The 25,236-nt window shown below is 45.4% G+C and overlaps 6 protein-coding genes across 7 annotated transcripts; 1 reads left to right on the forward strand and 5 right to left on the reverse strand.

Annotated features, from left to right (window-relative positions):
* Nucleotides 1–601: 601 nt before the first annotated feature.
* BDBG_04064 (protein hob3) lies at nt 602–3,691 on the reverse strand. Its single transcript, XM_002625149.2, has 6 exons — nt 2,904–3,691; nt 2,474–2,524; nt 2,349–2,394; nt 2,178–2,251; nt 1,952–2,099; nt 602–1,851 (listed from the first exon to the last, which is right to left on the reverse strand). The coding sequence occupies exons 1-6, from the start codon at nt 2,914–2,916 to the stop codon at nt 1,398–1,400; spliced, it is 786 nt and encodes a 261-aa protein (XP_002625195.1). The 5' UTR covers nt 2,917–3,691; the 3' UTR covers nt 602–1,397.
* A 269-nt stretch (nt 3,692–3,960) lies between these two features.
* Nucleotides 3,961–8,583, reverse strand: BDBG_04065 (HAL protein kinase). Its single transcript, XM_002625150.2, has 2 exons — nt 5,694–8,583; nt 3,961–5,595 (listed from the first exon to the last, which is right to left on the reverse strand). The coding sequence occupies exons 1-2, from the start codon at nt 7,089–7,091 to the stop codon at nt 5,464–5,466; spliced, it is 1,530 nt and encodes a 509-aa protein (XP_002625196.1). The 5' UTR covers nt 7,092–8,583; the 3' UTR covers nt 3,961–5,463.
* Nucleotides 8,584–15,290: 6,707 nt separating this feature from the next.
* On the reverse strand, nt 15,291–18,382 carry BDBG_04066 (UV excision repair protein Rad23). The gene is made up of 7 exons (XM_002625151.2): nt 17,956–18,382; nt 17,801–17,848; nt 17,572–17,644; nt 17,262–17,341; nt 16,851–17,183; nt 16,309–16,797; nt 15,291–16,206 (listed from the first exon to the last, which is right to left on the reverse strand). Exons 1-7 carry the CDS (start codon nt 17,971–17,973, stop codon nt 16,087–16,089), a joined length of 1,161 nt encoding a protein of 386 aa, XP_002625197.1. The 5' UTR covers nt 17,974–18,382; the 3' UTR covers nt 15,291–16,086.
* Nucleotides 18,383–18,462: 80 nt separating this feature from the next.
* BDBG_04067 lies at nt 18,463–21,890 on the reverse strand. Of its 2 annotated transcripts, none has more exons than XM_002625152.2 (3): nt 19,839–21,890; nt 19,133–19,714; nt 18,463–19,008 (listed from the first exon to the last, which is right to left on the reverse strand). In XM_002625152.2, the coding sequence occupies exons 1-3, from the start codon at nt 20,072–20,074 to the stop codon at nt 18,912–18,914; spliced, it is 915 nt and encodes a 304-aa protein (XP_002625198.2). In that variant the 5' UTR covers nt 20,075–21,890; the 3' UTR covers nt 18,463–18,911. The 2 variants fall into 2 exon arrangements, with proteins under 2 accessions (XP_002625198.2, XP_031578112.1); XM_031721525.1 differs by having other exon boundaries at nt 18,463–19,011.
* A 13-nt stretch (nt 21,891–21,903) lies between these two features.
* BDBG_04068 (pre-mRNA-splicing factor cwc24) lies at nt 21,904–23,478 on the reverse strand. The gene has a single exon (XM_002625153.2). The coding sequence runs from the start codon at nt 23,384–23,386 to the stop codon at nt 22,256–22,258; it is 1,131 nt and encodes a 376-aa protein (XP_002625199.1). The 5' UTR covers nt 23,387–23,478; the 3' UTR covers nt 21,904–22,255.
* Nucleotides 23,479–24,449: 971 nt separating this feature from the next.
* Nucleotides 24,450–24,893, forward strand: BDBG_04069 (uncharacterized protein; the record flags this gene model as incomplete). The annotated part of the gene is made up of 1 exon (XM_031721526.1): nt 24,450–24,893. The coding sequence occupies one exon, from the start codon at nt 24,450–24,452 to the stop codon at nt 24,891–24,893; it is 444 nt and encodes a 147-aa protein (XP_031578113.1).
* Between the last annotated feature and the right edge of the window lie 343 nt (nt 24,894–25,236).

Below are 25,236 nucleotides of genomic sequence, written 5' to 3' on the forward strand. Positions count from 1 at the left end.
CTGTAGCGCGGTCAAAATTCGGAACGGAATATAACTATACTACTACCTACTAGGCCATAAACCCCTGGTTACTTACTGTACTTTTCTCGCGCAGTGGCTTTTTGTCTAACCCGCGTATGATATGCTATTGATCGTATTCGATCTTCGATCCTACTCCGATCGGTTGATATATCCATGATTTCCAACCGCGCCCCTCTCAGGGCTGGCTCTCTTGGCATGACGGTGTTGCGTTGCAGACAGAGGCGCAATAGGGTAGCAGAGAGATATTGATGGTAATGAAAACTGATACGTCCGTACTTCTTTTTATTTGTATTTATTATTATCTTTTCTTCCGTACTTGCTTAATTCCACCTCTCCGAAGTACATGTTCATTCGTTACATTCGGACACGAACCGCGTTCCTGCAGGTGTGCGCATGTTGGTCCCATATCCACGTTAAGTGCTGCGGGTATGATTTCATCTCCGTCCCGTCCGTCCAACATACACAATTTAAAAATATCACTCCGTTGTTATATCTGCAAAGAATATAAATATCGCCCTCCTCTGAAAGTCTTCCATGAACCGCCATTCTAGCATTTTCGCGTCGGAAAAGAGACAGGGGCCTGAGAAGTTGTAGCGAGCTCAATTCCTACTGTCAAGAATGTGTATGTGTTGTACGGGTTGATATGTAATATATGTATGTATATGATGGCATGTAACTTGTCTCGGGTGCACCATTTCACGCTGTTCCCTACCTAGTTCTTTTTCGTCTTCTTCTAATATAGAAAAGAGTGGGGGAGAGGGGCGCAAAGTTGAATAGTAAAATAGATAAAATGTTTTTATCATGGGGAAGTAGATTTCCACATCCGTGGATTTTATCATGTGTTAAATATGAAGAGGGGGACGTGGAGGAAGGGTCATGGAACGGCAAAGGACAGAAAAATAAAAAATAAAATAAAAAGGAGAAAAGAGAGAGGGGAAGACTAAACTGTAATAAATATCTGTGTGTAAAATCCAGGGGTGGGACGGGGACTAAGGAATATAAAAAGGCAGTTTAGAATAAAAGGTACATGTAGCAATAGAAAGCGAAGCCACACTGCCCGCATGATTCCATACCCCTTATGAAAAAGAATGGAAGAGAAAAAATGAAAAAAAGCCCCAGAAGGAGCAAAAGTTACAGAGGGGAAGGGAAGCTAAGGTTATCACAAGTTTGATTCTACTTTTGCAAGGGTCTATAACTCTACATACACTCATCCATATCATATTATCGTATTAACAAGGGGGAAAAAAAAGGCGAACAGTAACGGAAAAAATTGACGGAAGAGGAGCAAATTGAGAGAAAACAGAAAACATAAAATGATTACAAGAGACACAAAACACACTGAAGAATATAAACTCCCCCAGAAAGAAGAATAACCCTCAAACAGTCCCAGCAATACTCAAATCCCTAATCTCCTGCAACACCTGCTCAACCCGATCGTCCAAGTGGCCCTGGGCATACTGCTCTCTCGTATCCGAATCCAGATACTGCTGCACCTGCGCCATACGCGAGTACGCCTCTGCGCAGAACCGCAGTTGAATCTTCACAAGCGCCTCGAACGACGGGTCTAGGTACGGCACACGCAAGTCGATGAGCTGCGGTAGCTCGTTGAACAGCTGATCGTTTAGTTGCTCGTACGCCTGCTTGGCCATCTCGGCCTCCTTTTCCGCACGGGGCAGCTTCGTGACGTCCTTGTCAGGTTTCTCGACGAGTTTCTTCACCTTGGCGCGCATGGCGTCGTAGTCGAGGAGTTTGTGGTTGCGCTTTTTGATGCATTCGTTTATATCTGGGAAGTAGGCACAGAAGCGGGATATGGGTTCCAGGACAGTTGTTCTATCGCATTATTTACGTATAAGTCTTCAGTTTCGATCGTTGGAGATTTTTTGGCCGGTAGGGAAGCGGATATTGTTATCATCTTTCAAAATATGCCTACCTGTATGGTCCATCAAGCGCTTTGATTGTTTCCGCGTCAAGGTCCTCAACAGCTTGTTTGTAACTGCTGCTCACACCGTCTTTCGCGCCAGCATCGCCGTAAAACGCATCTATCGTTTCAGCAATCCGCATTTGCGACGCCGTCATTGCTATTTGCCCCGGGTTAGCCAGAGACCTACCCAGATCCACAGAAACGTAAAACGGAGGCTAAGACTGCAGTAACAAACCTCTCAGCGAGTCCAGATAGCCCTTCGCCTCCTTCTGTAGCCTGTTGACCGCAGATTCCATAGTTCGATAGCGTCTGTATAAAGGTGGAGAGATCCATGTCAGCAAAGGAGGGTCCCTTCACTTGCATTTCCGCCAATTAATACAAAACAGTGAAACTAAGAGATTCATACCTCTCTTCAATTTCATAATCCCGATCACTCGTCTTCTCCACATGCCCTACATATAACAAAAGGGTCAGCATACAGATCAAGAAAAGGGATAAGCTTGATAAAACCGAAATATATATAAAACTTACCCGTTTTCATCATAACCTGCGTCGTCGCCCGATTAACATTTTTCTTAAAGCCTGTTTAAAAACCGCAACAATCCCCCGCCCAGTTAGCAATTGTCCCAATTCTCAAGTACAAAAAAACAAAACGCTCTCGATAGAAACACTGCTCTATCAATCCCTTGCAAAATTGAGGATTTTCTTCTTATACCGCAATAACTCCGCGAATAAAAAAAAAGAAAAAAAATCCATCCTACACTACACGTCCACTTCCACTTTCCTGCCACATTGCTCCTCCTCCCGTACGATCTCCTTCAAAAACTGCCCCACAATCCCTTTACTCCAGGTAAGGGGAGAAAAGAAAAAAAAAAAAGAAAAAAAAAAAAAAAAAAGAAAAAAAAAAAGACAAGGCAAAAGGAAAAGCCAACAAATGAAAATTTGTACATCTACCACATACCAGCCCAAGACATGATGACCAAAAAGTAGCGACGTCAAACCAATCCAATCAGCAGCAAGGAAAATAATATATATGCTTCTCTTTCTTTCTTTCTTTCTTTCTTTCGTTCTCAAGAACCCCTCCGGCCAAAAAAACAAGAATCAAGGCAGCGAGAGTACCGACGAGCGGAGCGGGGCGGAGCCGGGGAAGAAACAAGGACTCTTTTTCGGCGAATTCGGATATAAGGGATACTTTCCCACCTCCTTTCTTTTTCAGTCCCGGCTCGAAGCAAATGGGAACGTGGAGGGAAAAAAAAAAAAAAAAAGTATGAAGGCGGGTGAGGCGGATGGATAGGTAGGTAGGTGGTGTGGGAATGCTTGGAATATACCAGCTATGAGCTTGCTGTGGTGTATATATATGTATAGGCGCGCTCGCTGGTATGCGGATGGATAGACAGAGGAAGGCGCTTTTCTGATTTAGGGTTCCGATTCCCCGACGAATGAGGAGGCCGCGCCGAGTGAGAAAGAGAGATTTTGGATAGGGAGAATAATGGATCTGTGTTCAAGGAAGGCGACGCCTGGGACGTTTCGTAGCTACGTTAGGCGGGATGATCCGTTAAAGAAGCCAGAAGCGGAGAGACTAGTTTTGCTCTGTATCCGTTTCGTCGACCTAGACGGATTGAAGAGATTCAAGAGAGACGTTAGGGGGAATGTGGTCTGAGTTTCTGTGTTTACATATGTTGGTGATGTTGGGCAACGATGATGATGGTGATGATGAGGATGCATGCAGGATGCATGACGGGCTGCAAACAATTGGTGCTTGCCGTATTTGGTCTGGGAATGGGCTTGGCATGTTTGGCTGCCGTCTCGACTGCGGATGCTTAGTCAGCGATGGCTGTGTCCCGGGCTTGGCTTGTTCTTTTATTTGCTTTTTTTCTCATTCTACGTCATCGGCTTACCATCGCAAGCATTCTCTGGCGATTGAACTGGGAATGGGCATTCTTACGTGCGCTGGGAATTTGCCGCCATAGCAAAGGAAATCCAAGGCTATAGATATAAAATAATCAATCTATGAAAAATTACGTTTGTATTGTATTTTATTGGATCCTGAAGTAATAAAATTCATAGCTGAATGAAGAAGGAAAACTTCAATATATTCCTCTACTCTCTTGACCGCTCAGCTGTGGCACGCATGGAAATAGTTGATGAATCGCGTATCTGACTCTAGCTAGATTAGCAGCGAGGAATGACTGTGTCGAATAGCTCTGCGCTTCACATATATATGTACTGCATAATCCAAAAGAATAGCATGTATTGCGCCCACACATAAACCATACCCATCTTAACCCGCACATCGGACATAAAAGTCTCTCCTCCGTAGCATAAACAAAACAGCAGCAAGCCCCAACCCCGACACTTATCATCATCACAAGAAGAGGGAGGAATAGAAGTGACTTGACTCAACCGGCAAAGATTTCAACACAATCATTCATGCATCGACCTCATATGTTCTAATAAACTCTCTCAAGATATTCAGGGATCTTTTTGTTTTCTGGCTTTTGAGTTTGCGCTGTACAATACCACATACAACATGCTCGTGTGAGATGGAGAAAAGGGGAGGAGTGGAATATTTCCCGTCAAGGATATTTGTTTGCGGTGAATGAATGGAGTGGAAATTAGCGGGGAAGGATTATACGATTCCCTAAGCCAGCGCCAGCGCATTGTATGTGAAAAAATTGTGTCTGTGTGTGTATGGGTGGTGTATGCGAAGGTGGATGAGAGTAAAAGGGACAAGAATAAGAGAGGAAAAGGAAAAGGAAAGGAAAGGAAAAGCGGGGCAGGGAGATGAAAATGACATCCCCCTATTCATTGACATGTATGGAGCAGGGGGATATGCGGACTCATAACTCATGTATATGTCATAATGCAAGGGGAAGAGAGGCAAAACAGTCAACAGTACATTGACCAGAATTTTTGGGTGGGGGAGGAAGAGAGGCAGAGAAAAACAAGAAAAAAAGTAAGTTAATAGAAGTGAAATGAGCCCTGCTCCTTTCTTCTCTGAGAGGTCAATGAGGGGAAACAAAATGGATGAACAGAAAGAAGTTAGATATGAAAAAATTCAATGACATCCCAATCACCACATCTCATGTCTCATGTCTCATGTCTCATAAATCATTCACACAAACATGATTCCTCTCCTCTCTGCTGCGGGAAAAGAGGTAAGCAAGTGGTAGAAGAAACAGATACCCCCCACTCCTACCCACAACCAATGTAGTTAGTTGAATGAAATGAAGGGGGAGAGGGGGTAGAGAGATATATAGAGAGAAAAAGAGAGCCAAAGAGTTCAAAGGCATCCTGGACACCTTTTCTCATTCACTACTTCAATTCGGTATATTGATAGTTATGTAGGTATGTTGTTGAGAACGAACCAAAAAGATAAGAAAGAAAATTGGTAAGAAGAGGAGGGTAAAAAGAAAAAAAGGTAATAGTAAAATTAAGACTAGAAAAAGAAAAGAAAAAAAAATCGTTCTCATAAAAACAGAGGTTTGATCCATCTGTTTGTCTTTGTTTGCCTTTCTTAACTAAAGCCCCTCCTCCCCCGCCTTGCAAATGCGGATCTCGCGGACCCATTCAGACTTCAGAACCTGGGAGGCGGTGATGCGGCGTGTGGGGTTCGGATCGAGGATGGAATATATAACGTTTCGGCAGCGGGCCTTTAATAACCAAAAAGGAGTCAGTGTGATAAAAAAAAAAACATCATATCGTAAATATCCGCGATAAGACGGGAAAGGTGATATTCAAAATAGCTTACCCGATGCAACGTCTCAATGGGCGCATAGCCATCCTCATCCCTCCTCCCCTCAAGATACCGATCATAAAACTCATCTTCCTCCCGCTGCGCAACACGCCACAGATGCCTCCCCGTCCTCATCGCCATGTAAATAACGCCCGTAGCCCAAACATCCACAGGGCGTGGATCAAATTCCTTATCAACATACTCCTCCGGCGCGATGTACGGCGCAGACCCACAGAGGCCAGCCGTCATATGCGCCTCCTTCTCCCAGGCCATGCGGAAACACTCGCCGTTGCCGAAATCCGTGATCTTGAGCGCGCCGTGGGTCGTCAGGAGGAGGTTTTCGGGTTTGAGGTCGCGGTGAGCCACGCCCATTTCGTGCATATACTCGACGCCGCGCATAAGTTGTTTGAAGTAGCAGTCGGCTTCGCCGACCTCTAGTTTACCGGCGGAGAGAATGAGGGTGTATAGGTCGCCGCCGGCGCAGTATTCCATGACCTCGCAGTAATCGCCCTTGGAATCCTGCATGAGGTCCAAGGTGTGGATGATATTGGGGTGGCGGAGGGAGGAGGAGATACAGAATTCTGAGGTAAGGCGTTTCTGATACTTCTTCGTCGTTTCCTGAGGACGGCGACGGAATTCTTTGACGGCATAGAGCTGTTCGGCTTTGGCGTCCTTCGGGTCGATCTTGTGCGAGATGCGGACGATGCCAAAGGCACCTCGACCGACGATTTCCTGGCATTTGCCGTATTTGTCAACGAGGGTCGCGTTGGACTGTGGACCACCCTTCTTGTCTGTTGCCAGCTTATCCCGTTCGGTTTTGAGCTGATCGACCCATGATGACATCAGCGAGAGATGCTGGTCATCAACCGGTTCTTCCTTCTTTCGTCCGCCTCCCAGCATATCCCGTAGCATATCCGAGAGCTTCTCCTGGCGCTTGGCGCTCTTCAAATGGTGCTTATGTACTCCTCCCTCCAAGAGTTCGAATCGTTTGTGTGGAGGGGTGACCTCTTTGCCCTGCTTCTTATCTCCATCAGCCTTTTTATCCTTCGAAGAGGTTTTGGCAATAGGCCCTGAGGAGCAGGGATCGCTTTGAGGGGTCGTGGTTCCCGAGGGGGTGGGTAGCGGAGATGATTTGCCGTCATTCGCGTGACTCTGTGCAACTGCATCCTTCACATTCTGGACATCTTTGTTGGTTATCCTGCCTGACTGAAACATGCGGGAGAAACGGTTTGTCATCTTTGATTTCTGGGGTTTGGGAGGAGACACCGCACCACCCTGCGCCTGTGCCGTAGCAGAAGCAGGGAGGTGGGTGTTCTCCAAAGCCTTTGTTATCTGGTCGCCATTCGGATTATCTGAAGTCTGCGATGTCGATGAAACTGTTGAAGGTGTAGACAGTGGAACGGATGGATTCATGTGCGTAGATTCAAAACGGGCAAGGTGTTTAGAGGAGTCAAGGACGTGACTCCAGAAGGGGCCGCGGGTGACTACACCAGCAGCGTAGGATAGAGTGAATGACACAAAACTGTCAGGAGGAAGAAGACCCCGGGGAAGAAGAAGAAGAAGAAGAAAGAAAAAATATTAAAAAAATAATAAAAATGTTTTTAAGAAAAAATAAAAAATAAAAAACAGAGCGCAGGATTGGCGGCGTATCCGCTGGGGCAGTTTATAAATAACCTGGGACGAGAGCGCCACCTGCGGGATTCGAGCGCAAGATTCCAAGAGATCGTAAAGGCAAAAGCAGAATAGAATGCTGGATGTAACCGGGTATTTATGCTCTCACAGGAACGCAGAAGTAGTATTTGATTGGTATAACGGTTTATAGATGTGTATAATGGTATAATCAAGGGCGCAACCAAGAAACGAGACGAGGAAGAAAGAAGTATAGAGGAAGAAGCGCGGTAGGGAAGGAGAAACAAGTGGGACCGAAGCCCAGCGACGGGGGGGTTAGAGAGGTGGGGACTACAAAATAGAGGATAAACTGGAGCCTGATGAGAATCCGTTGCAAGACCCTTCAGAACTCTCCAGCTGATGAAGAAAGGAATAAAGAGAAAGGAGAGGAGAGAAGAGAGAAAAAGAGAGAAAAGAGGAGGAGGAAATAAGTTTGGGGAGGCGAGGTTGAAATACTTTGTGTGTAGTTAACCGCGCGGGGACACACACAGCCGTCCTCTGGACACGGCCCGCACGAAGACTCACACACACACACATACACACAAAACGCAGCAACTTGGTACGAGTCACCGCAGAAAAGCTCCCGACACCCCAGCGCTGCATCTGCATCTGCTCGTACTTATTAATATTATTGTTCTTCTCCTTCGTCTTCTCCTCCCATCTATTCCCCTTGCACAGCGTGGGGCCGGAGCTTCTGCAACACGGAATTCCCCAGGCACTGCTAGTCTGCTAGTCGTTGAGTGGGCGCATTAGCCCAAGTTAAGCCCAGTGGAGCCTCGCCTGGCAGTGGCTGGGTGCAATCTGACTTGCACGCTTAGTTACAGCCACTATAATTATTGTTACTGTGGTGGGTGAGGTCTGGGTGAGGGGGTTCTAGTCTGGTACGATCTGGTATGGTCTGGTATGGTATGGTTACTTACGATGTCTGGTACGGTAAGGCTTCTTACGGCCGTCTCCATCGTCCTGCCATTGCCAGCATCACACTCACTATCAAACTAAATACAGAATTTAGTTCTCATCCTCCTCCTGTTATGTGAGAATGAATAAATTGTAAATCACCAAGCTGGTCACAGAATGATAGGGCCTTTTGCCGAGAACCTAGCAGTGCACTCGGGAGGACCTGGATGAAAGAGAGGAGACGAGAGGGTGGAAACTGAAACGGCCCAGCTTGCCTGTTTCTTCTCTTCACGCTAATTACGCTACATACAAACGGGAAACATCTCCAATATAGTCCGCGCTTGGTGAGGGGTTTTTCTGGTTTGTTGGCGTGGTTGGCGTGGTTGGCGGTTGGTATCAAATAATAGCACGACTCTCTGCCCTCTTTTTGATTATTCTGCTATCCTCGGGTAACTTTTAACAAGTTGCATAAGATTCCATTTTATTTTTGTTTGTTCCCACCCCTCTTGTAATGTATGTACAATTTCCCCTCTTGAGTGAGCTGCCTGCTCTCTGAAATAATAATATCTTTTGTTATTGAGGTGGTGAAATGATTCGTTGTATCGAATCGGCGGGTTTCGCCTGTGGCTGATGTCTATCACAAGCCCAACACCGATGATTTGCATTCTACGCGGAAGCTCAGGCCACCAAGCAGTCAACGCTCAACTCGTTTTCTTTTTCTCGTTCTAGTTTTGTCCCTTTTCCTCTTTATTTTGATAAATGATAATAACCGGGAGAAGAGATGCTCTTTTCTGTATATACGTGATTCACCTACTTCTTCCACGCATGACAAATCTATCATGGACATAGTTACATCTTTAAGACAAAAAAAGGATCATTATTTTACTCACCGCCCGTTCTCAGCTCAAAAATAATAGCCAACTTTGGCTATTTTCTCCGCCTCCTCCGCCGCCGGGCTGGATGAAGTCACATTCACCGGGCTCCTCTTGTTTTTAGCAATTTATACAGACACTCCCATTTTTGATAAAGACACCCTCACTAAAATTAATCAGGTTTAGATCAGTAAATATGTTCAGAACAGTTTTTGAGATCTAATATTAAAATTAAGACCATCAAATAGATTTCTGGTTCTGAATTATTTATTATTTGAAGATATTTTTATAGAAAATATTCTTGTGAAAGTTCTTTCTCTCTCTTCTTACATGGTCAAATTGCAAAGAGGAAGAAAGAAGAAAAAGCAAAAAGAAAAAAGCACAACTGATAAGGCTTAGACAGTCGATAATGAAATTCAATAGCTATCATTCTAATCAAAGAATGAGGGAACAAGTGATGTTCTAGACTCTCACATGTGTTGATTATGTTTGGTGCATGATTGGTGAATAATTGCATGTGTGAGAGGCCCAAAACAGCTTGCATGAAGCCGTACAATGATGTTTGAAAAATAAAATAAAAGATAAATAAAGATAAAAGAAAAAGACATTTTTTGAAAGAAAGTGTAAAAAAGAAGCTCGCATCAGAACAAGTCACGCCTCTGGTTGAATGCCAAGGGATGAAAAGAGAGGCGGCACGTATACAGAATTATCAGCAGAAGACAGGGAAATAAACGTAAGGTAGAACAAAAGAGCTCCTCCTATATAACTAACTGTTATATATCTTGTCATGCTCTCCCAGAATGTCGTGTAAGGGGGAACAGAACAACGCATTCCTTGGCACCATCACATCAAGGACTCGTTCATTCTTTTCAAGAATTTTTTTCCCCGGGTGAGGGAATGGAGTGTCATATTTTGATCGCAGGGTCGCATTTTCTGAAGTTTGAAGGGCGGGAAGGCGGAATAAATGTATTAGAAAGAGCATTGAGAGTCAATAAATTCAGCAAGTAATAAACCAGCTGAGTTGTTGATTCTTTGTATTTTTTATTTATTTTTATTTTTATTTTATTTTATTTCTCCTGCTCCTCTTTTCTCAAGTTATAAAATACTCAGGCACTGTTGAACAACAACTATAAATATGACAAGTAACGGCCGACATACTGTGTTCTGTATGGGGTTATGAGGTGGATTTCAGTAGCTCCATCATTGGCATCAACATATAACTGTCTAACGGACAAAGTTTCTATGAAGAAGCACTTCGTATGAGGACGGTAAGGATAAGCGCGCGAGATCTACTGTGATGTGATGTGAGGGCTTTCAGGTCTGAGTCGGTGGCATTAATATCTACCTGATAAAGCATCTAGCTTCCTGCCTTCCCCTCAACTGACCTCCGTCCATTACATCCATCGCTTGTCAACGGCATGGCATGTCAACCACAAAAGAGAGGTGTGTGGATACTGAACGGTGCCGCGTGGGGGGAATGATCGCGAACATATTCGTATTTTTCTTTCCATTCGAGATGGTGGATGGCATGGCTTGGATTTCAAACAATCTCACATACGGGGAGGATTTGTAGATTCAAGGCACTTTCGATGTGACGAAGGAGTCATGGCAGCTCTCTTTTTTTCTACTCTACTCGTGTTGCCATTTTGCTTCTGCTTATCCAGTTGGCCACATACAACATAGGATATCAAACTATGCTCACGGACGCAAGTACCCAGCCTGAGTAAATCCCCCATGTTTTATCCCACATTTTTTTCTAATCCTTACCGCAGGATGCAGGAAAATGCCCAAAAATATGAATAATGAGCAATTGGATGCAGGCAGAGTTCCGCTCCGGAAAGTCATCTAGAGATTCCGAAGCCTCCAATCCTGTTCCAAGTCTTACCTTTACCCCTACTCTTCATTAATGGGGCGATTAACCCCTCTCACTGCTCAGTAGTGATTCTAGTGAAGGTGTCTGACTGGCATTTGCAAAAGATACGCGAGGATGAAAAAGCACTACTACTCCGTACTTCTAGTTGAGGTTCATCTGCGTGGATCCTCAGGTCTCAGGCGGCATCAAATCAGAAATATCCCGCAAACCCAAACCACCCGCTCATGTCTCTCCTCCCTCTGGACCGATCTAAGGGCAATCTAAGACCATAGCGCTCTTGTTCGGGAATTTTTGATTATAAAAAATACAATCTTATATAAGGTAGATATTTACCTGGCAGCACTTGTTTGAAACACAAGAGGGGAATTGATCTGTGGGTGATTCAACATACCGCTCCCCTTCTCGTTTCATCACTATAACTAACATTTATCTACATTCTTCATTGAGAATCACAGAGATTCATAAACAGAAACAAGAGAATAAAAATGAAAAGAAAGAAAGAAAGAAAGAAAAAGCCACATCTACTCATCTATCTCATCCATATCAACAGTACCTTCTTCCTCATAGCTTCACTCCCCCATTTCTTTCAAATACACGTCTCACCCCGTAAATGACAGAACCGCAATACGCCCGACGTCGTATCCGGAAGTATAAATGACGGGCGCCACGTAAAATATAAAGCCGCAGTGACCAAGGCTAATTAATAATCTGCCACAATCTCCACTGCCACATCCATCGCCATTTCCCAGGCCAGGTTTCTTCTGTTGGGGGTCCCGCGGTTGGTCGGCCCTTCTACCAGCAGGCGCTGGTGGTGATTGAGCTCTTTGCCCCAGTAGCCTACATCTTCGTGATGTATGGATGCTGCTGAACTAAGCCTTATTTTGTCTCATCTGTCAGTGACATGATGAGAATGTAATTCCTGATAAAGACAAGTGACTATTTTCTTTCTCTTTCTTTCTTTTACAAATTCTAACTGGCTCAATTCAGCTGTGATGATGTAACCCCGTCATAGAATAGTTACATTGATATAGACAAAGTAACTACTGTGTACTAACTTACCGACCACCTGTGGACAAATATGAATGTGAATGAAATGCATCACACTCATTTCTATGCTGCTGCAATGAAACGCTTATGATATGCTGTACGCAGACAGAGTCTTTTATCCCGCCTATATCACCAACTCAACCAACCAGGCCTAGGTTTACAGAAACTCAGGTAATACTCAGAAGTAAAGATGGGAGGAGAGAGGGAAAGAAAAGAAAATGAAACCCGCTCCCCTGACTTTTGAGATTTGAATAGAATAGAATAAATATCTAGCAAAATACATAAAAAATATAGCAATCAGTTCAACTCTCTATGCCAACGCTCTTCTCTGCTGCACCTGTGTGGTAAAACAACTCTGCAGTTTTGTTGCACCACTTAAGCAAGCAAGCAGCAATGACTAGCAACATATAAGCAATGTTGTTAACATACTGAGATGAGTGGTGACAGGAACAGAAATGAAATTGGTTCGCCCATACAGAGTTTTTGCGTCTCATATTTTATTTTATTTTATTTTATCTCCTCCAGGTTTTTATTTATCTCATATAGCCTTCTAGATATACCTATTGCAGCTAATACGGCTGCCAACAAAGGCCGAACGCAAATACAAATATATGCCGTTCGGGCTACCGGTAACTTAGTTGAGGCTTCCTTGTTAGAGATTTTGTTCCCCCGGAAAATATCTCGGGATAGACCATAATCAAAAATGAACAAAAAATATCTTCCTGCTGTTACTCTTTTCCGTTTTTTTTTTCTCTTGCTCTCTTTATATAATAGTTACTTCCTCTTCTTGCTTCTCACCGTGCTCTACAACCTCAGCCTTTTCTATACTGCTCTTACTACCTCTAACGCTTGTTCTCTCTCTCTCACTATCTCCCATCGAAGATGTCGTTAGCTGGAGCAGACCCCCTAGAACTAGCCACAGGGCGCATCCATGCTCTCAATTTTGCAGATACGGACAGCTGCATAACAATCCTCTACCTTAGGTACATTACATACCGTTCCTTATTATATTATTATAAATGATACCCACGCTCAACATACACGGAGTCCTTTTTTCTTACATTGCTTTATGGATAGCTAGGGTCAACATGGTGGTTAGAAGGGGGAGTTGGATGTAGGTAGGTAATGTGTAGTTATCACTTCTCTTCTGCTGTTCCCTTAAATAGCCTCTTATCAGGGTGTTTCAGCCGGCCATTTGCTTCTGACCATCTCACTCCGGTCACTTTTTTATATTGTCTTTTATTTTTTATTGCTCGCGAACATGGCGCTAGGGTATTGTCGTCTCGAGGCGGTTAATATTTAACTCGTTAACCCCCCCACCTAGGGAGAAAACCAAGTCCTCACTCAACCTGAGCGACGCTCCCTGATTTCTAAACGGCGAAGTTTTTGATATGAAAAAGACAAGGCAGCCAATATAAACAACCCGTAATCATCAAAAGTGTGTGAATACTTCTGACTAGAAAATGAACATGCTGTTCTTCATCACTTGTGTATATCAAACTCAGTTTATGCAACCACTACTTGATGAGATTATTGATTCATCATATCCTCCAGCTATTGATCTACACCACTTGAATGATCTCCTCTTAGATGCTTCATTCTCATGGAAACTAACTGTTCATGAAGTCTCAAGACACTAAAATTGCTTGCATTTGTCCACACAGGTATGTATTTAATTTCATTCACCCACTCTTGCTCTTTTTCACATGTACTATTCATAAGCCAATTTTTTGACTTCATTAGATGCTAAGCCTAACAAGGTCCTTGTCAACCACAGGACAGAAGACGTCCGCTCCCTCCACTAATGTCCAGTTGTTGGATATAAAAAGCACTGTTCCTGCCCCTTTGGCATGTGCAAAAAACAGCAATATGACTGGAGCGCTCTTTTTCTATTAAGAAATTGCAGGTGTGGAAACGTTGAATATTCTCTCATACTTATTCATCAGTTTCTGCCATCAGGAAAGCAGAAACCTTTTCGCGCGGATTTCAGCGAACAAGGTGCCAGAAGACGACAGGGATTTTACCTTCAAGATCATGAAATTACATCCGAGGGATAGATAGGCCTTTAGCTGAAGCACTGTTGAAGGATGAGTGGTTTCGTTCAGTGTTGAATAAGCTACTTACTGTTCTTGTATATTTATTTCGTGGTCCTACCTAGGAAACCTACGATATAGTCCAGGGGAAATGCAGCTGTAATATTCGTAGCTGAAGATGAAGAGGAAAGAAAGGGAACGGAAATGAGTTGGGGGGAGATGTCCCAGCATAAAAAGGCATGATTACCGCTGGGGGGACCCTGAACAAATAGTGAAGTGAGTGGTTCGGGAAAAGCGCTCCCTCCCATTTCTTTGCCTCGAAGAAAAGACACCATCCCCTTATCTCAGCAAGCTCAGACGCTTCTCCAGATATTCATTGCTGTTTTAACATTGGATTGATGATTATGTCATGAGCTAACCTCAAATAAGCAATAAGCTAACCCAAATAGTAAAATCAGGTCATGTGAGTGATAATATCTTGCAAAGTGTCTGAGAAGAAATGGTTCCTGGTTATTAGCAACACAGGAATGATTTGCTCAGTACCCTGAGTATGGAAGAGAATTCCAACTCAACTTCATAGATTCATCATTTCTGTATCACCTTAGAACCTTAGAATAACAATGTTCTCGCGATGTATCTGATTTTTATATTCATATCTCAAGTTCTTAGGATAGAAGTATCACCTCAAAGTTGATCAGTGTGTTTTTGAACACAGGAATTTTGATCCAATTTCTCATACAAAAAAAAGCTCTTAGAAATTCTGAGATCAAAAAATATGATCATTTTCAAGAGTATACATCTATCTTAAATATAGATTTTTTTGAAATATTAAAGAAATATTTCTATTCTTCTTCTCTTTAGCTATAAGCTAAGGTGATTTTCAAATCTCAAAGATATGTGGATATATAGTAATAGAAAGTCAAAGTTGAAGAATCTGAAAAATCCTTGTAAATCTCAGGAATCTTCATTGAAGATGGAACCATTTCTTCTCAGACCCTCTGGCGAGGATTGCTCTGAGCACATGACTTGTATCAAAAGTAGGTTAGTGTCATGCCGGATTAGTTAATAATAATGCTGCAACCCGTTCAAACCGAGCCAGAGGGTCTGAGCCCGCTGAGATAAACCATCCCCATGTCTCGAGTCGAGACTCCTTGCGTTTGCAAGACGCACGCGGCTTTCAGCTTTCAGCGCCCTCACAAGGAAATTCTATTACACATCCGAAGCAGGCGGGCATAGCTTAATTTATCATTGGTAAATACGGACTATGTCTCCTTTAAGAGTAGATCTCTTTATCATAGTAGTAATAATGCATATTACAACGAAAATGGGAAACAACGTCAAAACCAACTCAAATTGATTAAATTGATTTAACGCTAAGCGAGAAAGGACGGGGGAGGGGGGAAAATAAAGAAGAAAAAAATTTCTCAAGCAAAAAACATGCCAGGCCCAGTAGCTTAAGTAGTTAATTAAAAATGAAACAAGAAAGCAGTTAAGCCACTCAAGCAAACCATAACGGAGGTCGAAACATTAAACACAGTTTGAGCTTTCCATTTCGCGTGCTAGTTATTGCTAGTAGTGCTAGATTGCCGGTAGGGTACGTCCAGTAGTTTGAGAGAGCATGAAGCAGAAATGAAGGAGAAATACAACAGAAATAACAGCAGGAAGAATAGCTGATAGGATTTGATGTTTGCTTAAATTATTTGAGAGCCAAGGTGTGTTGGGGGGTGAGGGTTGAATGAAGCGGGTAGCGAGAGATTTCATATCTGAGGGAGTAAAGGGAAGTAGAAGGGACAGGGGGAAAGGGGGAACATGAGGTTGAGTGGGGTCATTCATTGGACGGATGGACGAAGGGATGGATGTGTGGATGAGAAATTTTTAAGTACAAGCGAATGGTAACGTGGAGGAGGGTGTCACGAGATGAATTAAGTTACGAAGTTAAATAGGTACTGGTGGATAGATAGGGGGCATGCTCCATGGTGAGCGCAGAAGGGAAGGAAAGGACCACAATTTTTTTCCCTTCAATTATCGTCACCCTCGTCAGGTTGCTCGAATAGGAAATTTGCTGCTAGTTCCTCGTTCTTGTCACAGGCGAAGTAGGCTTGGATAACGGAGTCGCGAGGGAATCCTAGACGGCAGAGCTACAAAGACAAAGCAAAAAGGATGCGTGTTAGTTTAATGTGTTTATTTGGAGAACCAATGAATTGAACGAAATCAAGGGAAGAGTGAAGCGTCATCCATACCCTTTCAATTGCATCTCTTTCCTCCTCCGTCACAGTGATCTGATGCGTGCCTGGCGGTAACTGTGCATCATCATCGATATCTTCGCTGAGTAACTGGAGAAACTGATCCTGGTTCTGCCCAATGAGTTGCGCGAGTTGTGGGTTACCAGCGCCAACTTGTTGCAGGATTGGCTCGAGCATCTGCGGCTGTTGCTGCACGAGCTGTCGTAGCTGTTGGAAATGGGGGTTGTTCCGTAGGAAATCTAAGTTGCCAAGACTTCCTCCTTGCCCTTCGGCTGCTGCAGCTAGTCCCTGTCCTGCAGCTCGAGCGCCGCGCCCGGTTGCACCCGCTTGGGGCGTGCCAGCTTGTGCTGCAGCCTCGAAAAGGTTGACGTGCTCATCGCCTTCAGTGGCTGCTGCTGCTGGCGCTGCGCCGCCGGTAGGAGCCGTTGTCGCTGGCGGCGCAGGGGCGGCTTCTCGTTGCTCAGCCTGAGAGGTTTCTGGGATGCCCTTGAGAGGGTCAGCGGATCGTTACGAAGACAAGGAATTACCCAAGGGCTTACATTTAGGAGATACTCGATGGCTCGATCTGGGTTAAAAAACGCAGCTCTCATAGCTCGATCTATGTCACTTCTTGGGAATCCCATAGACTCCATCTGTGCGATTACTTGTTCACCCTGAGGGCCCATAAGAAGAGCTGACGGGTCGTTGAACGTAGCGGCACCACCCACAGCTGGGGCAGCAGCTGGAGCTGCAGGCGACGGCGTAGCGGGGGCATCTGAAGTGGTTGGATTGGAGCGGGGGGCGGGAGCTGTAGGGGTTGAAGCGGCGACGGGAGCGGGAGTCGAAGGAGCCTGAGAAGATGCGGCTGCTGACGTTGAGGGGGCTGGTTTAGGCTGCACCCAAAAGTAAAGCGAAGACGTTAGTAAACCGAACATGGCGAAATTTTCAGATAAAGGTGAAGAAGTAAATACCTTTGAGACCATGCACACTATGAAGCCTTTCTCCTCGATGTTATATGATTCAATAGTATTTGCATCTTGTAGAATTTTGCCTGCGAAGAAAAGTCAATATTATGAACTATGCAAAGAAAAAAATAAAAAAATAAAAAATAAAAAAATAGATGAGCCCTCCTCATATCACATCATTCTGCCCCACTTCCCAACAGCTATCAAATACCAGTGAAAGTACAACTGCGGGAAAAGTCTAGAACCAGAGAGGAAGCAGATGAAACATCGGGAAAAATATCAACGATAAATAGGAAAGAAAAATGAGATGACGAACCCGAATAGATAAGTTTCTGTTGCGCGACATCCCAGCCCTTCTCTTGGGAAATCTTCTCCTTGACCTGGCCAACCTGTTGGATAGATAAGGTATTAGCAGGGCTGCCTGCGTCAAAACGTCATGATGGCAACCAGTCATGACGGGGGAAACTTGGTACAAGCGTATATATCTTCTTGTATATATAGATATATTTTTCTATGGACATATACGAAATGAGGGGCAGGCGTACCGTCTCCGAAGGTTCGGCCTCGATCACGAACTTCTGCTGCTTCAAATCCTACCAAAATGAAAAAAAAATATCATCAGTATATAAACTTCGAAGAAAAGAGCTGTGTTTATCCTAATCAGGGGAGCGAGAACGGTGGGAAACGGGTATGAACATACTCTAAACGTCAACTTCATCTTGCGCCACCGACGAGGTTCAACTGGGGGGCAGTTGATGAGAGAGGGGAAATGATATGAATAAAGCAGGTGGGTAGAAGAAGACTGGAGAGATAAAGCGGGACGGGTTATAAGCTATGAGGACGATGGAGAGCAGCTGGGCGTAGGAGGTGGCAAGGAACTGGTGGGGGGATGGAGGGGAAGAAGCAACGCGAAGAAGTCAGGAGGAAGTCAGGATGTCAGGATGTCAGGATGAGCTGGATGCGGATAAGTTGGCTGGAGCGGTTGCGTCTGCTGGGGCTTGCAAAGGCCTGCCTTCTGCTTGCTGGCTTGGCGATTGGCTGACGTAAGCATGTCACCACGTGATTGCGGCTGAATTATGCCAAGCTTTTGTACCTTGGTTGTCGATCTGGGGGTTGTACAGCATATCATATCTATAGGCATAATTTCATTGTGATAGGCATGCAGGCATGCTGCTGTTTCTGAAACAATGATCACTGATGAGTGCATGCAATGTTAAAGGGGAGAAGGGCTCTATAGTGTTAAACTAGTATATGTCAAAGACTGGTTAATGGAGTGGAAGGAAGAAGCAAAGAGAAGAAAGTGTACGTATTATTTTTATTTCCATCAAAGTATGTACGTAAATGGATGGCGTAATTCAATATACTTTGCACTGTTAAAATTATGAAGCGCCAACGCTTCCATGCCGTCCAAATGCAAAAATCATCTCTATATAGAGAATTAACCTTTCTAATGTTCCGATTTCTTGTTGCGCCTCTTTCTCTTTGTCCCTCAATTTCTCGCAAAAAGGGCATAAAATAACGCGGGTGGGTAAGGGAACAATGTGGGTTTATAACAGATAAAACCCTGGTATAGGTGAATAGAGAAAAGTGATCGCGACATTAGAAATATTAAAGGAGAAGTGATTCCGATATCCCGAGGAAGAGACAAAAAAAGAATTATGAGACAGGTTCAAATACTGTTTTGAGCTCCCGGGGCCCTGGTGGTCCGCATTTCCCGTAGAGCTCGCAGAGGCATTGCGATTCGGATATGCAGCTGCTTGAAACAAACAATGTTTAGTTAAGTCAAAAGCCGTTGTGTTGAACCAAGCAAAAAAACCCAAAATATATAAACCCTCTAGGCGAAAGGGTAAAGGAAGCAGACAAGAAATCTAACTCACTATACTGGCGGCTGACCAAAAATCACATGCCATAGCTTCTCGAACACCCACCCGACATCATAATCATTCATCGGCCGAGACCCTGACAATACCCACGATCTCATCCGCTCGTAATCACTCAGCGGCCTCTGCAAAATTCGTTCTCGCGTCACCACAAACTGCGCACAGCACACTGAACCAATTACGTGCGGTACCTCCTTCACATCATCTATCTCGAACAAATGTGCATAGATATTGGCAAAGCGTGAGCGGGTGTCGTTCAGCTCTACCTCTACCAAGCTCGGGTTATGCGGGAGGACGCTGGAGGGCTCGCAACCTGGGCTGTTCCGGCAGCGCAGGTTTACGTACCCTCTCTCGCGAACGGTCTCGAGGCGCAGCCGGCGGAGAACGTGGTCGTTATAGTAGCCGATATCTTGGTTGTGCCATTGTCTATTGTTGGCGTGCACGAAAGCAACGATATCTGGGAGGCTGTGGTAGTGGTCAATTATAAAGGTGAGGTAGGGCATGGATTCGCGGCCGCGGTTGGGCACGCGCAGGCCATAGCCTGGTTCGTCGTCGACGCTGTAGACAAACGGAGTCCATCTGTTTTTGTTATATTTTAAGTCAGAAGCCGGAGGCATGTAATTTACCAAGGGAGATGCAGGCTATGCATGTTTCTTATTCGATTTTTGGAGGGTCATCTAGGGGAACATGCTAAGATACTAACTCTGGGAACATCGAATATGCCCAATTCGCATTCTCCCCCTTCGTTTTGCCCATCACAATGGCCAGTGGAACACCAAAGGAGTCTGGTATTACAAGATTCGTTGGTGGCGGAACTGAAATGCGAAATCTCAAGATGATGTAGTGTGTCATAGTGAGGAAAGTGCATAATAGCAGCGCGCACGCCAGCGGCTTGAGCTTGCGGTGCCTAGCCGCCGGCCGACGAAAACTGACAAACATCTCTGGTGGTGTCGGGCCTGGCGGGGGCGGAAATGCTTTCGCAATCGGGCGGCTGCCCAGGAATCCAGGAATGACAAGGGCCAGAATAAATCAATTCATGCGAAAATTGGAGCTGTTAGATTTGGGGGGGAGGGGGGGAATGACATGATGAAGCACACCGGCCCCCTTAATTCCTTACAAGGCGAATACAAGGAGTGTCGATAGCAGAGTAAAGTTGTAGGCAGAGAGCGAGACACAGAGAGCCTGGAGATGGGAGTGGTATCGGCTGGATCGTGGAAAAAGAAAGTGACAGCGCCCCGACAGGGGGAAGATTTCATTCTTGCCTGTCCATTTTTTTCGAGCTTGAGGTTGTCCGATATCAAGCTAAGGAATAAGTCACCGATCGAGGCATGCGCGCTAGCATTTTAGAATTAGAAAGCGTTGGACGAGAAGCACTTGGCTAAAAACGAGTCGAAAGGCTCAAGAAATGAGTCCAGATGAACAGAATTATTATTATTGGGCCATCCTCTGGCTTTCGGGCTTTCTTTCTAGTCGGGGACGCTAGGCGACATCAATTTGGGAGCCGACGCGGGCATTGGTGTCATGCTGGTTTGGTGCAGGTTAGCACAGGTGGTTGAATTGGGCATCTTCTCCTACGCTGGTTGTCTCGCCGTGCTTCGGCTTCCTTGCTCTGCCTGGTAAAGAGAGGAGACATGTAAAGAGGACGATGAGGCGGCAACAGCAGCCTCACGCAAGCCTTTCAGGTACGGTACGGACAGCTCTATAACTTCCTCACAAATTGCTTGGAGCTTCGGAGAACGGGAGACATGACTAGAGCCTTAGTAGCCGCCAATTTCTTGATCGAGCTTAGCTGGTGGACATGGGTGGACGCTTAGCTTCATTAGATTGGTTAATTATCCTCCTCGTAAAGTGCAAATCGAAGCCTCCAAGTGACCTTCCAGAGATGGGTAAACAGAGTTCACTAGATCCACATCTGGTCTCCTTTCACGAATAATAATAGCTTGTGACTCCCAGAAGACACCTTTATTAGCGTTGGACGTTTTGTGACTTCCCATTGTATGTAATCGATCGAACGTGGACTTTATTGATGTTGCCAAAAGACCGATGCCGCGCTTGACCTGCTTGGTATAAATTCAATTTTGAGGGCTGATCGTCGGCTTCTTGTATCTATTATTAGGTGCGATTTATGCATGGCTGACAGGTCCCAGCCGATGAGCTGGGACTTTTGGGGCCTGGTGAACGCCCATGCATGAAGAGAATAATTGAATCATGGTTGGTGAACATCTCAGCCAGTGGAGCCCATCTCGGCGTGATTCAAGAGAGTAGGTGCCTGGAATCACCACTTCACCAGAGCACAGCTAGGAGATCGTATTTCTCGAAATCAATGAGACTATGGTTCCCAGGCATACTTTTCGTGCTCTCAATTGGGAGGTAAACCAGAGCATCAGACCCGGTTCCACAATCTGTACCGGGACCCGTCATCAATATCTTCCCTTGTGCTCAATCGAACTGCTGTGAGGACTCAATCGAACTGAGAATTCGAGACAGGAAAAAGAGTCCTTCCGCCGAGATTCAGCATGACCAGGAGAGTGTTGGTAAAATGTTGAAGGTCCACTGTTTGGTCCACGGTTATTGTATAGTGCCAGAGAGCTGAAGTTTAGAGTTCCCGATAATGATTTCGCTAGTGCATTGGCAGGCCAAAGATGTTGGGTATTGCTAGCACTCCGCATCTCCAATCCCCCTCCGGGGAACCGCTCGAGGTAAAGAGTTTGTCTGAGTCCTAGGAGCTGATGTCGAAGGGGGATCCTGAATCCAAGTCAGATCCGCACGTCACGTGTGACAATCCGGCCGGACATCTCAGTAATTCCGGCAGGGACAGCTTGGGTGCCCTGAGTCAATATAGTAAGCGTTTATATACAAGTCCGGATATCAGTATCTAAAGTAAAGTACCTAAGACTCGATTGGAAGTTTGGAAATCTGGTCAACTCATGGTTTGCTTGTATCGTAAGATGGAAATGAGCTATAGAGAAGGCATGCATCTATCTATCTGACATTGGCAACACCTTCGAAATTCCAGGCCACACATATATATACAAACGCCGCGAATCAAAAACTACATCCTTGAATTTAAAAGGCATGTGAGCAGAAACCACCACATGAGCCAGATATATCAACTCTTCCCTATTCGCCTGCGCTCTCATCTTCCGCGCCACTCCCCTCCCCCTCACTATCATCATCACTAACCTCCTCCCCCTCCTCCCTCGCCTTCTCCTTCCTCCTTCGAATCCGCTCCCTCTTCTTCTCAAGCAACCTCCTCAACTTCTTTGCCGTATTAAACACTCCGCCCGTCCCAGCCCCGCACGCCGCACACGACGGGTTCTTCCGATACCGCTGTAACGCACATGCTTCGCAGAAGTAATGCCCGCACTTGGTAACAATCGGCTCCTTATACGGTTTCTTGCAAATCACACACGCGAACGGGATGTTCTCCAGTAGCTCATCCTCATCCTCATCCTCGTCTTCGCCTCCGCTCGCATTCGCATTAGCAGACCCATCTCCATATCCGGCCTTCGACGCCCGACTCGCAACCGTCCGCCCAACGACCTTCTTCCCCTTCGTTCCAATCTCCCAATCCCGATCCAGCTCCCAGCCCGCCTTGTAGTCCTCACGCGCGTGAAGGAACTTACACCCATCCCCGAAGCCGCAGTACCCCGTCAGCTTGTAATCCTTGCAGACGTCCGGGGAGTAATCGGTAACAGTGATAGTTCTGATATTCGTGGGGGCTTTGATGGGGCCGAACTGCTTGGTGGGCGCGTAGGGGTTCTTTTGGATGAAGGATTGGTAATTTGCTGTGCCGCGGTATGTGCCGTCCGCATCTAGATTTGACGCAGCGGCGGTAGTAGGTTTGTTTCTGGTGTTGCCCAGTAGATTCTTTGCGCTCAGCAGTTGCTCGTCACGTTCTTCATCGAACCAGTTTGACTGTTTTGTTGCGTCGTTTGTTTGCTGAAGTGCGAAGGGGGCGGTGGCGGTGGGTGTGGAGCTGCGATTTGCACCGTCATCACTCACACGAGGGCCGGCTCTCTGACCCTCTGCACCTGTAACCGCTGATGACGCGGTTACTGTGGCATTCTTTCGTCTGCGCTTGATTCTGCGCCCGCCTTCTTCATCGGAGTCGGAAAAGTCGGAGCCTGAGCTGGAGGCTGGGGCCGGAGGAGGCGAGGAAGCTTTCTTGCGGAAGCTGGATTTTGCTTTGGCCGATCTTTTCTTAAATGAGATTTGGGGCGCGGGATGTTCTATTTGTGTCTCGTCCATGGTGAGTATCTGTGTTGGATTTTATTACTTCGATGAGATGTCATCGAAATGTTTTACACCACCTCCGTCGATCTCTTGTCTTTGCACCTTAATAATCTCACAGACATTATTGGGTTCCAAGGTTGGGGCAATGAATCCACGTGATTTCTTGGCGGTATACTCAAACGCTCTGTCCAATAAAAGTGCGAGTATGCGCTAAGGTTCTACCCGTGGCGTAAGTTTAAAGGCAATTTTCTTTCAACACAGAAGTATAGTATGGAGTACACAACCTTGTATCGGCATTATTAGTTAAGCCAACCATGGCATAAGCCAAAGAAGAGTGGGAGCCAGATTTAGATCTGGTCACACCGTTGAGAATCATGGGAGTCGATGAGGACAATACATCCCATAACACATGTACGTACTAGATCCGCCAGGCTTTTCCTCCCAGCCGCCTAGTCACCGTCTTCCACGTCGTTTGTAGTCGCCTCTCTTTCACTTCTTTCAGCTTTCTGCCAGGCTCCTTTGTGCCCATCTTCTTTCAGCAGTCCATCCATCCCCAGGTTCTGCCTTGTCACCAACTCTGAGTCCTCATCACTACTCACCATCTCTCTTCATCCTCAGTTCTGCTTGCTATTTAGCTATCAGATGCAGGCTTGCTACTACTCATGGTGGATGAAGCTTCTCTATATCGAGCTCTCGTGTCAAGTTTCTTATTAAATCCTTCTCTCCAGTCAATCCCAGAGGAAGAGGACAGACACTCATGGCGTTTTAGCACTATCGGTAGCTTCAAAAGTCCACTGCTCAGAACATGGGATAGCTGGTCCGGTAGCCAACCGGATCAAACAAAGCGGATGCTATCAAGATCGCCACGCCAAATTCTAGAGACTTTGAGCACTCGAGGAGAATTTTGGCTATTCACGCCGACTACAATGATTGAACGCCAACTCCTTTTATTTCGTTTACAGCCTCTGCGAGGGAGTTACAAAGAATTGTAGAACATAGGACAGCAAACCGGGGTGCTCAGACAATTACTGCCGTTAGCCCAAATATACGAATAGCAGATGGCCTTCCAATCGTCAACATGGATGCTGAAATGCGCTACTATGGGGTACCTGACTCCTACCAACAATCCTATCAATATTACAAGGACGAATATCTTTGTTTATGGGAAGTCACAGTGCACGAAATTGTTGGGCATTGGCACTGGGATGAGCTCGATGAAACTAGCAGTTGGTACGAGAAGATTATATTGCCTGCGTTTAAAAATCATAACGAGATACACCTTGCGGGTCGAGAGGTTCTTGATATGTTAGATTTATTGGATGCTTTGGCTGGCAGCTCGACACTGTTTGGAAATGACCGACTTAGTCCATGTGGATCATTATATTCAGGCTGGCACATATCAAGTGAAGAAGACAATATCTGCTTTGAGGATGAATACGGCCTGTCCGACACGGACGACGAAGCCGAAGAGCCTAATTTAGTGGACGATATGTTTAAAATACTCGAGGGGGATTGGTTATGATCATGGCATAAATTACAGGATTCTGTGACTACTATGGTCGTCCGCTTTTCTTCCAGCCTGTCACCCATCTCCAGATACGGGGTGGGACCCTGCCCTCTTCGATGAATTTGCGAAAACGACCTTTGCAGAACGAAATTAAAATGAAAAGCCCCTTTTTGAAAGAAAAATCCTCAGTAATCTCCTTCATCTCCAAATTTCACAACAACTGACATCTTTTCGCGACCCAACCTCTTGCTTCCAAGATTCGCGGTTTGATTTGACTGTTTCCTTGTTGCTCTAATAATTACCGTCATTCGCAATAATACCATTCTCCTCCAGCCCACTCAAAAGCTCGAGGATGATA

The sequence above is a fragment of the Blastomyces gilchristii genome (genome assembly GCF_000003855.2).
Source record: "Blastomyces gilchristii SLH14081 genomic scaffold supercont1.7, whole genome shotgun sequence".
NCBI classification, from domain to species: domain Eukaryota; kingdom Fungi; phylum Ascomycota; class Eurotiomycetes; order Onygenales; family Ajellomycetaceae; genus Blastomyces; species Blastomyces gilchristii.

Excerpts from the sequence above, each read along its gene's own strand:
- BDBG_04064 (XM_002625149.2), bottom strand. Across the intron at positions 2,395-2,473 it reads GCAGGTTATGATGAAAACGG|GGCATGTGGAGAAGACGAGT; the intron begins GTAAGTTTTATA and ends TGTTATATGTAG. Across the intron at positions 1,852-1,951 it reads GCGCTTGATGGACCATACAG|AACAACTGTCCTGGAACCCA; the intron begins GTAGGCATATTT and ends ATAATGCGATAG.
- BDBG_04068 (XM_002625153.2), bottom strand. The coding sequence starts at position 23,386 with ATGGACGAGACACAAATAGAACATCCCGCGCCCCAAATCTCATTTAAG.
- BDBG_04066 (XM_002625151.2), bottom strand. Across the intron at positions 17,184-17,261 it reads TAGTGTGCATGGTCTCAAAG|CCTAAACCAGCCCCCTCAAC; the intron begins GTATTTACTTCT and ends TTTTGGGTGCAG. Across the intron at positions 16,207-16,308 it reads AAAGAGATGCAATTGAAAGG|CTCTGCCGTCTAGGATTCCC; the intron begins GTATGGATGACG and ends TTGTCTTTGTAG.
- BDBG_04067 (XM_031721525.1), bottom strand. The coding sequence starts at position 20,074 with ATGTTTGTCAGTTTTCGTCGGCCGGCGGCTAGGCACCGCAAGCTCAAG. Across the intron at positions 19,715-19,838 it reads GCATATTCGATGTTCCCAGA|ATGGACTCCGTTTGTCTACA; the intron begins GTTAGTATCTTA and ends TAACAAAAACAG. Across the intron at positions 19,012-19,132 it reads TTTGGTCAGCCGCCAGTATA|CAGCTGCATATCCGAATCGC; the intron begins GTGAGTTAGATT and ends GTTTGTTTCAAG.
- BDBG_04065 (XM_002625150.2), bottom strand. The coding sequence starts at position 7,091 with ATGAATCCATCCGTTCCACTGTCTACACCTTCAACAGTTTCATCGACA. Across the intron at positions 5,596-5,693 it reads CCATTGAGACGTTGCATCGG|GCCCGCTGCCGAAACGTTAT; the intron begins GTAAGCTATTTT and ends TGGTTATTAAAG.